Source organism: Penicillium psychrofluorescens, assembly GCF_964197705.1.
Source record: "Penicillium psychrofluorescens genome assembly, chromosome: 1".
Lineage (NCBI taxonomy): Eukaryota > Fungi > Ascomycota > Eurotiomycetes > Eurotiales > Aspergillaceae > Penicillium > Penicillium psychrofluorescens.
The window spans coordinates 2990015-3007082 of record NC_133439.1 but is presented as its reverse complement, the minus strand read 5'-3'; the positions used below and the strand labels follow the sequence as shown (position 1 = coordinate 3007082).

General features: G+C 51.8%; 6 protein-coding genes across 6 annotated transcripts; 3 read left to right on the top strand and 3 right to left on the bottom strand.

Annotated features, from left to right (window-relative positions):
• Positions 1-792: 792 nt before the first annotated feature.
• Positions 793-2034, bottom strand: PFLUO_LOCUS1112 (uncharacterized protein; the record flags this gene model as incomplete). The annotated part of the gene is made up of 1 exon (XM_073778120.1): positions 793-2034. One exon carries the CDS (start codon positions 2032-2034, stop codon positions 793-795), a length of 1242 nt encoding a protein of 413 aa, XP_073635206.1.
• A 3238-nt stretch (positions 2035-5272) lies between these two features.
• Positions 5273-6141, top strand: PFLUO_LOCUS1111 (Sdh4; the record flags this gene model as incomplete). The annotated part of the gene is made up of 3 exons (XM_073778119.1): positions 5273-5417; positions 5724-5790; positions 5856-6141. The coding sequence occupies 3 exons, from the start codon at positions 5273-5275 to the stop codon at positions 6139-6141; spliced, it is 498 nt and encodes a 165-aa protein (XP_073635205.1).
• Positions 6142-6444: 303 nt separating this feature from the next.
• PFLUO_LOCUS1110 (uncharacterized protein) lies at positions 6445-7317 on the bottom strand (the record flags this gene model as incomplete). Its single annotated transcript, XM_073778118.1, has 1 exon — positions 6445-7317. One exon carries the CDS (start codon positions 7315-7317, stop codon positions 6445-6447), a length of 873 nt encoding a protein of 290 aa, XP_073635204.1.
• Positions 7318-8133: 816 nt separating this feature from the next.
• Positions 8134-8475, bottom strand: PFLUO_LOCUS1109 (Transcription factor; the record flags this gene model as incomplete). Its single annotated transcript, XM_073778117.1, has 1 exon — positions 8134-8475. The coding sequence occupies one exon, from the start codon at positions 8473-8475 to the stop codon at positions 8134-8136; it is 342 nt and encodes a 113-aa protein (XP_073635203.1).
• A 1997-nt stretch (positions 8476-10472) lies between these two features.
• PFLUO_LOCUS1108 (uncharacterized protein) lies at positions 10473-11327 on the top strand (the record flags this gene model as incomplete). The annotated part of the gene is made up of 2 exons (XM_073778116.1): positions 10473-10593; positions 10648-11327. The coding sequence occupies 2 exons, from the start codon at positions 10473-10475 to the stop codon at positions 11325-11327; spliced, it is 801 nt and encodes a 266-aa protein (XP_073635202.1).
• Positions 11328-12259: 932 nt separating this feature from the next.
• Positions 12260-16450, top strand: PFLUO_LOCUS1107 (uncharacterized protein; the record flags this gene model as incomplete). Its single annotated transcript, XM_073778115.1, has 9 exons — positions 12260-12604; positions 12737-12787; positions 12838-13282; positions 13367-13447; positions 13500-13571; positions 13629-13700; positions 13753-13821; positions 13872-16135; positions 16247-16450. The coding sequence occupies 9 exons, from the start codon at positions 12260-12262 to the stop codon at positions 16448-16450; spliced, it is 3603 nt and encodes a 1200-aa protein (XP_073635201.1).
• Positions 16451-17068: the final 618 nt, after the last annotated feature.

Genomic DNA, 17068 nt, shown 5'->3' with positions numbered 1-17068 from the left:
TGCATCGGTTTGAGGATTATCGGGGTTCCGAAAAAGGAAGGTGCTTATAGCGACATGCCGCCGAACAGGGGCTGGATCCTAGCGCTGAGCCCTAGCTGGGTACACACCTATGAAGAACCGAGTAGATACCGTTCCTTTCCATTTCCCCTCATTCTCCTGCTTCCATAAAGATCTCATCTCGGTCATTTTATGTTTCAAGAACACTTTCCGTTCCTGGAAGGGCTGAGCTTGTTTTTGAGAGTTCGGCTGGCTGACAAAACGCTCAAGCCCCCATATATAGTGTGCTAGGATTAAGGAAAAGACGCTGCCGGGATTCCGGAAAGTTGAACCAGTTTTGAGGGGGCAGATGGCAAAGGAGGATCGCGTGCGGGGGCAGATAGACTAAATTCAAAACTATAACTTAATGTAGATAGGGTGGTCATGCTTGGAGATGTAACGCAGTGATGTAAATCATGTCCAATGGATACTGCTGTAACATACAGGAAATTGACCTGATTTTTCACAGACATGACTGTCACCCTTGCGCAAGCGACACAGTGAAGTGTTGCCCTTCCTTTGCCGGTAACAGCACAAATCCACCGGTCCCACGTTGTCCACCGTGATCTTCGTAATTTGTGTGGATGGAATTTCTGGGGTATGCGTTTAATAGTTTTGTTAAGAGAGAGGATTTGGGGCTAGCAGAGAACGATCGATTTTGAGAGAGAGAGATCTTAAAGGAGGAAGCTCATTATCACCAGCAGAAACAGGGAAATCGCAATGCCCATTCACTGAGCAACCACACCTTCAAAACATTCAATGTCTCTCAACATGGCCATGGAAGAAATCAACGTAATCAAACGCACTTCTCTTGTAAGTTCTTGCGAATGTGGTGTGGTTGACGGTCTGCAACCCATAGTGGCTGTCAAAGGTTCCGAACTCGTTGGTCTCGATGAAGCTCCATGCCAATGTCCCAATAATATTAACGCCATCCTCGTGAACTGCCCGTAGAACTTCGGTTAAAAACGCTTGATAATAGACACTTCGCTCCAGATCGTAACGCTGTGCATCCAATGCCCTCAAAGTATCACCAATGGCGGGGAATCCGTACTCAGCAATTAGAACACCAGCTGGCCGGAAAGTGTCCCAGACATAGTTCATTTGGGCCCGAACATGCTCCGGCGCGATGAAGCTGTACGTCACGGAACTGGCATCACCAATAAGCCAGCCGTTAGCGGCATCATTCGTGGTAACAACACAGGCTGGCCACAGAGGATCCGACTGATTACTTGCACAAGCCTCAATTCCGCCCGGGGGCGAAGTCACGTACTGTGCGCTGTACGGGTCAAAGCTGAAGAAGTCGATTTTTCCATGAATGAGCTTCAATTGAGTCTCTGTCAGCGGGCTGATCGGTATTCGGGTAGTTTTCAGCACGCTCGGGGGGATCTGTTTGCCGAGGAACATGGGGTTGCTCATAATTCCGAGGCTGAAGTCCTGGTATCGCTCGGCAGCGACAACATCGGCTGGATTATTGGTATTTAGGGGGATGGCCAAGTTGTTGGCAAATTTCATAGTGATCTGCCCCTTGCCGCCGAGTTCATGCTTGTACCAATCATAGAGGTTCGCGTGCGCCTCCATTATGTTCGTCAGAGCATTGTTGACGGGTTGGAGATTCGGCTCGTTCACAGAAACCCAATAAGGAACCCTGTCACCATACCGGGTCATCAACTGCTTGGCATAGTACAGGTAATGCTCGCTGAACCTTGGATCACTGTAAGAAACGGAGATTGGCAGGTCGTAATGGAGGATAGTGATAATAGGTGAGATCCCATTTGCAATCGCTTCGTCAATCAGATCCTCATAGTGGTCAAGGGCTTGTGTATTGATCGGAGATCCGGCGACACCAAAGGGAACCACGCGCGACCAGGGGATAGAGAAGCACAGATATGGAATGCCAAGGGCCGATAACCGTCTGATGTCTTGCTTATACAAGTAATAGAACATCGCATCGACGTTCGAGTCATTGGCAGATGACGGCAAAGCCCCAATGCTATCCATGACTGATGGGCCTCGGCCTTCCAACTTTAGACCTCCTTCGATTTGCCATGCACTACTCGCCACCCCCCAAACAAAGTCTGCTGGAAGCTTTACATTGGTCACCTTGTCTGCATCTATTGGCTTGACTGGCAACACTGGAGGAAAGACCAGTTCATCAGTTGATACTGGCGTGGGTGAGGCTGTTGTTGTAAAAGGCGGGTGGTCAGCATAGGTGAGGCTTGCACTTTCCCACATTGCCGCATAAGCACTTTGTCCATATTTTCCATCGTGTGTCTTGGTCGCCTTTGGATTCAAAGAGTAGGTGGTATACGTGATTAGAGGATCCAAAAGGTGAGACGCCCGGGTGAAGGGAGGGCCATAAGGTGTAGGAATTGACAGCGGTGAATTTAAGGGAGTTGCATATCGGTTGGGAGGCATTGACGTATACGTGAACGAGATCGTCGGCTCCTCTGGGCCAATTCGACCTTCAGCTGGAATTGCTACTGCTCCGTACTGAAGAACCGTCACCAATATAAAGAACGGAGATAGTAGAGACTGCATTTCCGAAAGATGTACAATTTTTCCGAAGCGCAAGCTTGAATACTAAGAAGATCTAACCGCACTGAATTCAGAAGTCCACAATCATTCGTAAAAACAGGAATATATAATAGATGTATTTAGGCAAAATGCCAGTCCGACATTGGCTGTCTCTTGCTTTTAACTTCCCCGCATTCGAACCAAGACTTTAGCTCGCACACGGGTCGTCGGAAAACAATTTAACGTGAGGGGTCACTATGGGTGTTTGCAGCTATTTAGGCTGATGATTTCTGGCATTAACGATCAAGACTGCAAGACTTCAGTGGCAGGCTACTTTTGCTCGGTACTTGAAATCAAGATTGGATGAGTATGTTGATAACCACTTTCAACTAGGACCTTAGGGTACTTGTGCACATTCTAAAACTCTGACCAACCATACTAAATGCCATCTCACACCTGCAGCTCGGTTATTCTTCTGGAAGCCAATGTAGCAGCCCAATCGAGCGAAGTTACATCGAGTACCTAAGCTGTTAGTATTATTTCCTCCTCTGTCTGGAAGGAAATGAAGTGGAAAAAGATCCAGACAGATGCTCTTTGGACAAGTGTAACAGGTAAGGCATTTTGACAAAATTTAAGGACGTTATATGATCATCGAGGAAGACGGCGCCCTTCTTAAGCAAGATAAATTAGCCGTCATTAGGCAAAATAGACAATTATACGTAGTACGGCTAGTTGACTATCAAGTTGGGCTTCAGTTGGCTCTGAATTTTCAATATACGTAGTGACCCCCTTGGCGGACCGCGGGCTGAGTCTAATTTAACAGCACGTGTAGCTTGCTCGATAGTGCATTGGAGCTTATTCAATGTTGGCCCCAATCGCAGTTGGGATCATCACGCACGCAGGATGAGACTGGGGCGCAAACTTGAGAAAGCGTGATCAGACTGACTATCACTAAAACCACCTCATTCGGTGATATTTTTCCAACGCCAATGGTTTTCTATCGCTAGACCCTGACGGCAAATATAATCTAGGTTTCTCACAACAAAATTCTCTTCTTGGTTGGAAAATGTGGGATATCTCGACTGATGGGTGATTGCTCTGTAGAATCCAGCTCTATTAATTGATGATAGCATGAAAATGCGCACAATTGGCCCGGTTGTCATCAAAGTACGCTCCCGATATCCTCAGGGGGTGCTGTATTCTCATTGTATGCCCTAGAAAAAAGTATTGATATACAAAGTGCCAGTCGGTGATCTGCGTCAAGTATAGCTCAAATCACATTTTTAGACCTATCTGGGGCTATAGGGCGCAGCTTGCCTTCCTGTTGCTGGGGTCATTGTGTCTGGTGGCTTTTCCAGTGTGCTGTGTCAGAGCCTGCACGTGGTTATATTTGGCCCGCAACGTCAACTACGTTAGTAAGTCTTGGGGACATTTTGTAAGCTATAGGCAGCTAGCGTAACTACAATTAGTTGGTTAAATATTGCTTTGTTGTGGCCCCTTTCTACTGCGCATCATCTATGCGTAGCCATCTTTCTTGGCTACACTAGTTGACGTGATTGAAAGAGACAATTCAAATCCCAAACACGCTGGATGTATATGAAACTCGTGCATGTAAGAGCTTGAGCATAGCATAACTACCTAGGGATGTAGTTGCAATTGTAACATGTGCGTGAATTATGAAGGACTAAACTATGTCGAATCAGAAAAACTCAAGACGATATTTTCCACTATGATTTAGAAATTCTACACTAAAAATCCTTCAAAGCGTATCAATCAGCTCTGTGGGTGGCCCCTCCTAGCTACGTCTTTCTGATCCTTTGAATATTTCTGTTTGACAAATGTAGCTAGTAATTTACTCGACTTAAAAAGCGAGCAGCTCCCTCGATGATGGTGTCATATTTTGATTTTCCAGATACTGTCAGCTCCTCCAGTTCCTGACAACCTTTTAGAGCCGTATTTAACACCAGCATTGTCAAGTATATGGCCCTCTATTAATCTATTACCTGTTCTAAAGCAATATAAGCTAACTAGTATACTTATTCTAGAATGATGTTTGTGAAAACAACCCTCGCTATGATGGGAGCATTCGCTCTTACGAACGGCGCAATTCTTGAGATGTTCAGTGATTTGGACTGCGTAACATCCGTCGGATCGCGTAACGTCTGGGATAGTAGCTGTGCTACTGGTGTGCCGGGATTCCAGTCTTATATGATCACTACAGCTGGCGGTGAGGTCCAACAGATTACCACTTACAGCCAAGACGCATGTGCAGGCGGTACGACATCATGTCAACCTGCAGTCAACACCAACATCTGCTATAACGCAGTGGATAGTGCCGGAGGGAGCAATGCTATCGGCTCAGCGGGCTTCTGTGGTGTGGTTTAAAGGATCCGTGTGACCGATACCTATGGGGGGATGTCCTCCTACAGGATAACCCATGTTAGTGTTTTGACAAAGTCGAATCAACGAAGCATAGCCGATATTTAATTTCTACTGTTCTACTGTTCACTCTACACAATTCTTCAACACAATGCGTAAATAATGCGTAATCCCTGTCCTATACACACAGCTCCATTTTCGGCCAAATTCGGCTGCGGCCATCCGCCCAGCCAATCACATGACGGGATATGTCATCCGCTATTCCGATGCCGATGCTCCATCCCGAGGTTCTCCCTCAACTTCACCTCTTCACTATCGCACAGCACCTCTTCGTCCCATCACCATGGCCTCGATTGTGCGCTCGTCTCCCCTGCTCCGGCAGTCCCTGGCGACCCCCCGGTCGTCGCTCCTGTCGAAGAATGTCGGCGTGTCGCAGCTCGTCGCTTTCCATGCGTCGGCCCGGAAGCAGATCCTGCCTCCGCAGCCTCGTAAGTGACACTCGTTCATTTCGATGGAGGATATTTGGAAGAGAGGGAGAATTGGAGGGTTCCATGGGATTTTTGATGTGCAGGCTAACAATCTTTCTCTCCGACCAGAAACCATCCAGGGAACCAGTACGTCTTCGCACCAACCCCCCGCCGCGCCGCGTTTACGCAGCCATTCGACACCCTCCTCATGCCCTATGGACTCCGATTCTTGAGAACCGCTGTTATTGTTCCTCCGATACAGCCGCGGACCTCCGGGGCTCTCCACCGGTCGCTATCGCGTTCGACGCTGACATACCTGCCCTCTAGTGAACGACCCTGCTCCCTTGCCCGAGACGCATCCCTCGGAGGGTAGCTACCACTGGTCTTTCGAGAGGTGTGTTGTTCCCCAAAAACCATAGCCATCAATTGGTGAAAAGACTAATCCAAGTCTAATCCCAGACTCGTCTGCCTCGGCCTCGTCCCCGTGACCATCGCCCCCTTCGCAGCCGGCTCGTTCAACCCCGTCATGGACGCGGTGCTGTGCTCGCTCATCGTCGCACACTCGCACGTCGGCTTCCAGGCCTCGATCATCGACTACTTCCCCGCTGCACGCGTGCCCAAGACCCGGACGTTCCTCAACTGGCTCCTGCGCGCCTTCACCCTCACCACCGCTGTCGGTCTGTACGAGTTTGAGACCAACGATGTCGGTCTTACGGAGGGCCTGCGGCGGCTGTGGACTGCATAGATCTGGGGTTGTGTGTGTCGTGTTGTTTTCTACTATCTCTTATGTCTTGGTCCCCGTTTCCAGGCGTTGCGCCTATGTATATGCCGTTGATTGATCTCTTTTGTCTGTGAGCATGACGAATGTCGGTGCTGAAGTCAGGGCTCGTGTTAAGCTGTAGAAAAGGAATTAACATTGTACGAGAGCTCTCCTTTTCTTTCTTTCTACAAGTAGGATTCCAATGAGAATAGGTACATATATCATTCGCATCAATACATAAAATGCATACTCATAGGCCTCTATATACGTGGTATCAACGCCCAATAATCACTCCTCCTCATCCTCACTATCCCCCATCAAAACCGGATCATCCGGCAAGCGCTCATCATCATCCGCCCTGGCCATGACGGTCTCAATCAGCTTCAGCGTCGCCTTGAGCGGCATCCCAATAACATTATCATAGCTTCCCTCCACCTTTTCAACGAGAATACTCCCCAGCCCTTGCAACCCATAACCACCGGCCTTATCCGCACCCTCTCGAGTACGCACATACGCCAGAATCAACTCATCTGTCACGTCGTCCCCAAAGCGCACAGCGGTCTCCTCAACAGTGCTCTCAATCACGTACCCAGGGTCTCTCGCGCTAGCCAGCGGGGACATAGCCACGAGCGCTGTGTAGACTTTATGAACCTTGACATCGCGCAGCGCCTTGAGCATGGCGACATGCTGAGCCTCGGAGCGCGGCTTTTCCAGGATGCGGCCCGAGGTGGGGTCAACGACGACCGTGTCCGCGGCGAGGATGAGCGCCGGCTCGCCCTTTTCCTCGTTATCCAGCTCCTGCGCGTACACGGCGCGCGCCTTTTTGGTCGCTGTACCGAGCACGTATTCGAATGGAGATAGCGATTTGGGCAGGTTCTCTTCTGCGTTTGAGGGGATGATTTCTAGGTTTGGGAGGCCTAAATAGCCCATTATTTGCCGCCGGCGGGGGGAGGAAGAGGCGAGGATCACGCGCTGAGTGCGCAGGGTATTGAGGATGGGAAGGAGGAGCGGCGGTGGGCGTGGGAGTGTTGGTTTGCCTGCTCCGGGCCCGGATGGGGTTGTTTTGACGGGTAAGGAATTATTGTAGGCGGGCGGAGGGGAGGGGGGTGTGTCGGAGTCGGACTCAATGTCTGAGAGCAGGGCTTGTTTGGAGTCTGTCATGGTGTGTGGTGGGCTATTTGCTTCTTTTTGATAGAGAGCTTGGTGGTTGGTGTCCTTTTGGTGCGGGGGAATTGACTTTTTTCTGGCTATCGCATCCCAAGAGTTTTATGCAGGCGTTGTTAGACTGAATGCAACGAGGGTGGAAGAATTGAACCAGCCAGTCAAGATCCAAGGCGAGAAGGAACAACGGTTGAACGACCACCGCCAAATGGTCTGACTCTTTAGGCAGAATGGGAGCGGTGAGTTCCCCTATCATGTGACGGGCTGGAAGTATGGTTCAGCTTCTCGTCTGCCATAGTTACTTCGCTTACCCCTGAATGAATGGAAGCAGAAGGACGAAGACGAAAAAATAGTCAATTCATGGAGCAGTTGGCCAGTACAAACGCCATGGCTGCTTCGCAGCAACAGCCCGTATCCACGTATATTCTGGCATGATAAGACGAGATCCAGCCCAGAAATAAATCAGAAATAAATAAAAATGTACAGGGGAACAGAAAGACACAGAGATCAACAATGAAAAAAGACCAATTATCCAGTAATTGGATCGGGTGGTGGGGAGGAAGATGCGTAGAGACGAGCAGGATATCCACCAAGCGAGCGAGACGGGAAGAATAGGATCATTGGCAGTCCAATCCGAAATCGTCGGATAGATCAGGAGGCGAGATGCATCTCGAAAAGGCGTAGGTTCGTGTGGTTGGGATGTGGCGTCCGAACCTTGGCACCCGAGGGCACACCGCACCGCACCGCAATAGAGAGAGAGAGAGAGAGAGAGAGGAAGAAAATCGAAAAGACGCTCAAGATGATCAGATCAGAGAGTTAGGACGGGCGAAAAGAATCATCCACCAGCCCGCCTTTACTCTCAATCTCGGCAATGAGATCGCGCCGTTCCTGGAGCTTCAGATGCATGAAATCCACCGTCTTCTGCAGGACAATGCTCTCACTCCGACCTTGACCCTCGAGTCCGGGTACCAACTCCGTTAACCGATCAAAGCCTTCCCGAATGGCAGCGCGGCGCTTCTGCTCCGACGCGATGTGGTTACTCTTCTTCTCTTTATCTGTCAGACGCGGCTTCTCCTTGTCGGCCGCGGACCCCTGCTTCGATGTGCCGGTCGGGGTGGATGACGACCGGTCGTCGCGGTCGTTCATGCTTGCGTCCATGCTTGCGTCTGGGGTATGGGGTCTGGTCCGAGGTGCGCCTGGCTGGGGTGGGTGTGAGAGGGGGCAGCGAGGGTGGAGAGAGGGCGGTGGATGGGAGACTTCGTGGAGTGGACGTTGTTGCTCTTCTCTCACCGGTCCCTAATGATCGGACATGAGACGAGAGAAGAGAGAATGCGCAGAGGTTAACGAATGGCAGAGTTGTTGGGAAGGAAAAGCGATAGTGGAGACGGAGGCTTATCGGCTGTGCGGAGATGCGGCTGGGCTTGGCGGTGACCAACACTAGTTGACAACGGATGCCGGAATGGCTACTTTCTAGAGCTTCTGTGTTTTATAAATCAAGTAGCTTTTGAGTTAAGACCTGGCTGACGAACAACACCGATTGGAGGGTGTGAGATCGAAGGGCGATAGCGATGAGTGAAGATCCACAGCCGAGAATGGCAGCTGGTGAAGAGGCGATGTACAGTAGGAGCTGAGGTGTAAAGTATTTCCTAAGGAGCAGATGGAATTATGCACACCGCAACTCACGATATGAGTCATACCACCTTTCTAAATACCGGGGTCATCTTCATTCTCTCGAAACGCAGAATGGAAAGTTCACTCGATATGCTTTCTGAAGCCAGTCGGCTTCGTCAGGGCATTTCATGCTCACTCGCCCAAGTAGCTCCCCGTCATGGCTATTCGCACACGGTGTACAAAGTCATCTTTGAAGACTCAGTCGAATGGGCTGCTCGAGTTTGCCACGATTCCGATAATTGGCAATATGAAATACGTGCTTTGAAACATCTTCAATACATCAAGCAGCAACGCCCCGAACTCATGACTCCAAATATTTTCTTTCGAGAGGACCACCCTGTCCTATATTCCGAATGGGTCAGGGGTGAGCCGCTAGCAATTTGGAATCACGGAATTCCTGCCATCAAACGTGAAACTTTTCTTGATGACCTTGCAGGATTCTTATTGCAACTCTGGACCCTTCCGGCTCCTCCAGATCTTTCATTGGCACAAAACTCCTCATACTCAGTCTGGCTGACGCAGAGTCTCGACCGCGGCCTCCGCAGAACGCTCAATGGAACAGCCCGGTGGGGCGATCCTGTTGACTATCTGATTATACGGTCTATGATCCCGAAGTATACTGCTGGTCTTGATAAGTACACCGCGATTGGTTTCGCACATGGGGATCTAAATGCACTTAATGTCATGAGAGATGAAAACTTTCATTTAACAGGGTAAGACAATCTAAGAGTGCTCGGCGTGATATTTTCCTGACAGATGAATTCAACGATAGGGTGGTTGACTGGGACTGGATGTCTACGGCACCATTACCAGCCATTATACATCATCCATGGTTTATAGCCGATATTCCCGGATGGAACAATGATGGTGTGACAGAAGGGGAACGCTTCGCCGAGGACCGTTGTCTCCTTGAGACTGCGGTTAGGAACAAAGAGATTTCACAAAAACTGCCTCTTACGATCTCAACGTTGCTGCGAGACTCTGGAAAGAGATTCTTTTTCCAAGCAGCATTCCATGCAACAGGCATCCACCGCAAGTTTGTCGAGATGCATTGTGAGCGGACAGAGGAGAATATCGCGGCTGCGAAGACCCAACTCGATGTTGCGCTTCGTTTATATCCGGAGTTGCGAGGTGTGAAGGGGGTAGAGCAAGTGAAAGAGCGGCTCGGTATAATTAGTTAGAGGAGCCTGAACGATTGACTGGATCTGTCGTCCACCAGGATCAGTATGGATAAACATTCCCTGAGGGCTAAGCAGATAAGGCGGCGATAAGCCGATGCGGCAAACACAACGTCATCGAACGGATTCAGCATTGCTGCTTCTTCTACCTCCTCACCACCCTTCTCTCTCAATTCTCCAGCATTGCCTGATCTCGAGAACGGGGTTTCTTGTCTCAATTGACAGCCCTCGCGCTTGCTGACCCTCAAGAAATCTCATTTGATTAAAGCTTTCTCATTTGCGCGCCACAGGCTCTTTGCCACCGCCATGGCCACTCACGACCACTTGCGCGGAGCATGCTCATGCGGTCGCAACCAGTATCGCATCGAAATCCCCAATGATGAGGTTGAGCACGCGCAGGTCTATTTTGACAGTAGTCGCGCCAATCGTAAGTCCACCTGGAAAAGCGTGCAAATGTATCCGGCGTGCTAATCCATCTCAGGCCGATTCCACGGCACACCCTTGACTGCCTGGCTCCGCGTGCCTCTCGGCTGGTACCAGTCCTACACCAGATCTCTCTTCCCGGATGAGACACACGCCTCGATTCGGCGTACGTTCACACCGCGCGACGCGCCCCGGTCCCAGCGCATCTTCTGCGGATTCTGCGGCACGCCCTTGACACTCTGGACGGAGGAGCCAGCGGCGGAAGCCAATTTCATGTCTGTGACAGTTGGCAGTTTGTATGGCGAGGACCAGCACGTGCTCGAAGATCTTGATCTCTTGCCGGAGGACCTGGAGGAAGAGGAAGCTAATGCTGCCACGGGCTCTTCTACTGCTCTTGCACCGCCAGCTTCGCAAACTCCATCTTCTTCTGTGGTTGTGCCATCTTTTGGGCAAACATCGGGTCTTACACGGAGCTACAGACACGGTACGCTGGGTGGGATCCCTTGGTTTGAGGAGATGGTGGACGGAAGCCGGCTGGGTCGGCACATGCGCCAGCAGCGCGGGATGGGAGTTAGTGACGACCAGTCGACTTCAATAGAGTGGGAGATCAGCGAGTGGCATGATGATGGCACGGGTGGACTTGTCCAGGAGGATTCGAATGGACATGCCACAGGAAAGAGGAAAAGAGGAGGGCGTGCAGATACGAAAGGCGGTTCTTCCCAGAAGCGGACCGAATAATAAGGCTTGTGTTGTACAAAGCTTGGGTTTGTGGGGGGGGAAATTGTATCTTCAGTGGCATGTTTTTGCTTTCGGGGGTGAGTTCCAAGGTTGATATCGCCAACACTGAAGATGTGACAAAATAATATGAAATCTCTTCTGTCTAGATCTTATTATTCCAGGCTAAAAACTATCTCACAATACTTCTTTGGTTTGGAATTCGTTAGTATCAGCATTTGGTCCTGTATCACTTTTTTGGTTGCTATCAGCCCCAACTTCTGTAGGGATCCTGCAAAGAAAGGGATATCAATATCAAGTTTCTGGAGTGTATTCAGTTCATACTTCCGGATGTAGACTCTTACTGCCCACGGGGTAAACCGTGATAGAGCCAAGCATCTGCTCATGGTCAAGGAGACTGCACTTCCCTCGCCAATGGACAATGTAGGAGTAGCCAACAGTCCATCTAGCCGGTTTACTCCGGTTCAGAGAGTCCTACCTGTCTGTATTGTTTGCGTTCTGGTACTCACCGCCCGAGTAATGGAGAGATAAGCGAGCCCTAGGCTGGCAACCGGCTTACCCGATCGGGAAGGCCTCTGTTGTCGTATAGACATTCACCTCTTTACCTTCTTGCTTGCACACACAACCTTCTTTCCCTGTCCCCTTCGTTTCCCACTTCCACCCAAACGTTCACTTTCGTTCTGAACCCGTAAGTCCCACCGGGTCTCACACTAGGCTTCCCTCCTGTGAGCTGGATGGCCAGTCTGATATCTCTCGGTTGGGGGAAAGAGGGCTGATATGAAAGAAACTGCACAGGAATTATCACCTTTCTGCGCAAACCTTTACACACCAAAGCAAACAGCACCCGCCTTTGACCCTTTTTTCAAAAAAGGAAAGGTATGTTGCTCCCGTTAATCATCAGGCATGTAGTTGATACTTCACAGGGCCCGCACGACATGGCAACTGCCGAACGTGGTGAGGCCCAGTACCCCCCGCCTCCATGCACCTTCTTCTCTCTGTCCCCAGAGGCGGGCTTGAGAGGAAAGGAGCAAGATATCTTGCCTCCTTCGCTCCCTGCTCGCCTCCTGGCGGAGGATGAATGGGGGGAACTACTGAAGAATCGTTATTCTGCAGGAGACCCATCCACCCCAGAGCCCCCCAAGTTGCGCCGCAAGTGGAGTGGCCCGTTGCCATCGGCTGGCAAGAAGTCAACCAACTTCTGGGAGCGTATACACCAGAAGCGACGCCAGGTTCGGCGGGCCAACCAAACCCGCAAGGCGCAAGGCCGGCGCCGATCGCTTGTAAGTCACATCCCTGCCTAATATTCATCAGCTATCATTCATATATCGCTGGAATGAAGCTCACATGCGGCCATGGGAGTGAGTTCCCATGGCACAAAGAGATTGATAGCTGACCATGCTGTTCTTGTATAGGCGGGCCGCATCAAAGACAAGCTGCAACTTGGCCGCGCTTGGAGGGGAATGGTAAGTGATCTCTCATACACTTAGGGGAATAATGCTCACGCTCTCCCTAGTGGCAGTCTGCTGTGATTGGGGGCTCGGGCAGCGTGTCCGGGTCTTGGTCTTTCAGCACTGCGGCTGGCACCCACGCCGAGCACCCCAGCCGCGATGACCTCGTCGTGGCTGCGCATGAACTGGGAGACAGTTCTCCTGGCCAGGCAACGACTGAAGAAGATTCTGTTGTTTACCTTCCTTCTCCCAATAATCCTGCTTCTTCTTCCCTGCACTCGCCATCCCCATCCTCCCCATCCTCCTCATCCTCCTCCTTCTCCTACCTCACCTCAGACGAATCTAGCTTGGAAGGCCATTTCACCTTCTTCCCTCTGGGAATCTCGTCTCTCGCCGCTCGCAGCTCAACCAGCACCCTGGGCTCGGCCAGTTCTCAGAGTTTCCAGAGTTTCACGAGTGAGCAGCTCAGGGCACTCGATAGCATCGAGGGTGTGTCTACCGACAGCCAAGGTACGTATCACACACCCTCTTCTCCCGGTCTAGATATGCATTTTGTCGTACACGACAGGAACTGCTCGTTAACGCGTGGACCAGACGAATTCAACAACCTTTCCACCTACTTGGACTTCCCACCTGAGGATCAACACGACGACGCTCTACTGTGGACTGAAGCAGGTAAGCATCCATAGCAACCCAACTCCCTCGTACACAAACTCACGCGATGTAGAATCCGCGTCGTCCATCTATTCCTGCTTCTCTCTTTCGACCAATCCCCCTTCGGAGCAGACCGAAGAAAAAGGTGTGTCTGCACTACAAATTCTCCGTCTGTAGCGGGCCTGAGTTAACACACAGGCAGAACCTGTTCTCTTCCGCTTCCCGGATCCTCTTGCGGCATCTCCATTCACCATGGATCAGACTGAAGAACAAGGTATGTCTTCCCAGTCTTCTCTCAAGAGCAGACTCAGACTGACCCTACCCAGAGTCTGTCCAACCCCACAACCCTATGACCGAAGGTCAAGGTATCATTTCAACCTCCCCTGGAGTTCATGGTAGGACTCGGCTCCTTTCATTCGAGCGGACTCAGGCTAACACAATGTAGAAACTACTCCTCATCTTTCATCCACCCTGCAGCCGAGTTCTCGCCGTGGCGCTGAGCTGTCACGTATTCCACGTGTGCCAGGCTTGAGCCAGATGCTGCGAGCGCCCTGGGAACCATCTCGCGATTCATCTCCTGATCCCACTAACTCTCTTTCTCCTGTTCTACGTCGGAGTGCCATCCCCATTCGTGTCAGCCGGGACTCCGCCACGGCGCAGGAATCCTCTTCCACCGAATCTCCAGGTGTGCAGAGTGGAGGCATCAGACTCCTCAGTGGTTCTTCCAGCCACTCCAGCTCTTCGAGCCAGTCGCATGAAGACGGCGACAATCACGACAAACTGGCAACTATCTCCGAGAAAAGCCTGGATGTCCTTGCTGGCTCCACGGACTCTATCTCAGACCATAGCGATTCACGTCCTGCTCCCATCCGCATGGGTCCGACAGTGCGCATCTCCAGCTCGGCTGATCGTTACATCTTCGGCCATGAAACTGGACGTACTCATGCTCGGCCTGTGGCGTATCAATCGGGCAAGGTCTATTATCCTCGTGTCATCCAGGCCGACAGCCCGCCCAATGAGACCGAAGACGGTGGTAGTCTAAGCACTGGCCAAGAGTCTGGGTACGATGCCGATGACGAGCCGCGCTTGTCCACTGCAGACAGCCTTCATAACATCCCTCAAAGCTTCAATGATGTCGAAACTCATTCCCAGCATGACATCTCCCCTGGTCGTTCGTACTCTGGCGTTAGAATTGGAATGGGACAAGCAGCTCGGCGTACTCCGCAGCACATCATTGAGCGTCGGCCTGTTTTGGGACCTGTCATTGCTGGGCCATCGCGTCGGGCATTTTTGGGGTTTTCTTCGCATCCTCCAGACACTCAGGGTATGCCATCCAGTGACCTGTCTCCAGAGCTCCCATCTTCTCTGCGTCAGCCTTTGGTAGAGAATCCTTCTCTCCTCGCAGATATGGAGCCTCGCAGTCATGGTGGCCAGTCTTCCTCGAGCGATGATCCATTCAGTGTGCCGCCTGTTCGAATGCCAGTCCGACGAACCTTTGCCGAGACCCAGGGTCCTGTGTATCCTTGGCACGAAGACCCAAACAGCCAGTCACCAGAGAGCCCTATTGCTTCACGTCGACGACCCCTTGCAGTTTTTCCATCATATCCGAAGGATAGTGACGGTCAGAGTCGTGGTGGCCAGATTTCTGAAAGTGAAGACCTCTTCCATGGGCCGTCGACTTATCGGCAGTCTGCAGTGACATCTTCTCGAAGCTCACCACAAGTTGGGACTCCCAGTCACGGAGACAAGTCTTTTGGACCTAAGTTACCCTATGGACTGCCTATTCCGCGAAAGCAGGTTCCTCGAGCTTCTCAAAGTCCTCCGAGCAAGATCCCACGCCGTGATGGCTCACCTCCGTCGGCTCGTGGTCGAACAAGCTCCCAACAACTGCCGCAGACGTCGTCGGGGGCCACGCTCATCAACTCCCCTACCGCCAACCCAGGTGTCAGCCCGACTGGACCTGGAGATCTTTCTTCGACTTCAGCTTCTGCAGGTCAAGTGGGGACCACTCAGCACCCTTCACGCACCGCATCGCGCAACCCCCTCCTCGACTTTGTCGATACCGAGCCAGGCGGCAGGACCAATACTCTTGGGGCCAGTGCAAGCATCCCTACACTGCGTAGCAATGTCACATTCGACGACATCGTCACGCGTCACCCCGAGATCGAGGGAATAGTCATCCAGACCAATGTCGCCCGAGTCAGCGAGCGCCGCAGCGCGCGTCTGGTCAGTAATCTGCGCCACGTCTTCTCGCGCAACAGGACCGAACGGCGAGATCCAGCATTCGAGATTGTCAGCACTCGCACGACCTCGCGGAGCGGAGGAAGCAGCAGCCGCAAGGAGCCCAAGAATAAGCTCGCACAGACCATCCGCGCCTCTGCCTCGACGGCGGCACTGCCTCGCCTCGGCGTGGGCCTCCAACGTCGTGCGCCCTCACTCCCTCAGCTATCAACCACTGCGCAGGCCTACTCGACTGGCTCCCCCGGTGAGCGGGATTCACGCCCCCGCATTCGCGCCGTCCGGTCCGGTTCGTTCATCCCACGAATTGGCCACCCCCACTACAAGGGACCGGCGGCGCGCACCGGGGCAACGCGCATGGTGACTGAGGGCGGCGACGTGGAGCCACGCCGAGTGCAGGCGTGCCTCCAGGCCCTCGAGGAGGGGCTGGTCCAGGAGACGGACCTGGACGGCCGGAGAAGTTTGCTGTCGGTATGTTATATCCTATCTCTTATCTTATATTCCCTCCCCTCTCTCTCGTTCCATTCTCGGGTCTACATACACACAACGAAAGGAACAATGAAAAAGCTAACTCCCTTACAGGCGTGGACGGACCTTCGGTCCCTCTACTCCGACTACGTCAGCCGGGACGCTCGCGTCAGCGAGTCTGCCCAGTTGCTATCCCAGCTTCGGATGGAGGTGAAGCTGGTGAAGTGCGCCCTGCTCGTGGAGCTCGAGAAGGCGTACGCGCAACTGGATGGACGCAACGATGCGGGCGTTGCGGAGGGCGTGGCCGGGGACGAATGAGGGGCCGGGTCGCGTCGTGACAAGGCCGGTCTCTTTTGCCAGCCGGCGGGGGGGTTCCAGGTGGTCGCCCAGATGTTTTCAGGTGTACTTTATTTTGTTCTGGGGACACCTGGAACCCCCCGTGTATGTGTAAAGCTTTTTTTCGACCGAAGGAGGGGAGGGAGGGGGTTGTATGAGTGATGACTGTACGATGTACGACGAATATGACGCCCGTTTGTTTGTGTCTTTTGACCCTTCGTAGGAGAATATGCTTCGTCTGATTGGGCGCGTAGACAGCTTGACGGCAAAAAGTACGGTCCGTGGTGGCATGCATGGTTTACTTCTATACAGCATTGTAGATCGATAGACAGCTGCCAAGGCTCGATCTGGTCCGGGCAACTGTCATAGTAACAGCCGGGATCTTGTGAATGAATTAGTTAATGAAAATTGACCAAAATAGCAATTTTGTAGTTGTAACGTTGGGCAGAAGGAGGCCCAAAATTACAATATTTGAAGCATTTTTTGAAGCTTTAACATCGAGAACATACGACATGAGACGCTAAATAATAGACAAAAGGATCTATACAACTTCGCAGGAAAGACAACCATCTAGAAAACTCCACTCTCAGCAGCGCGGGA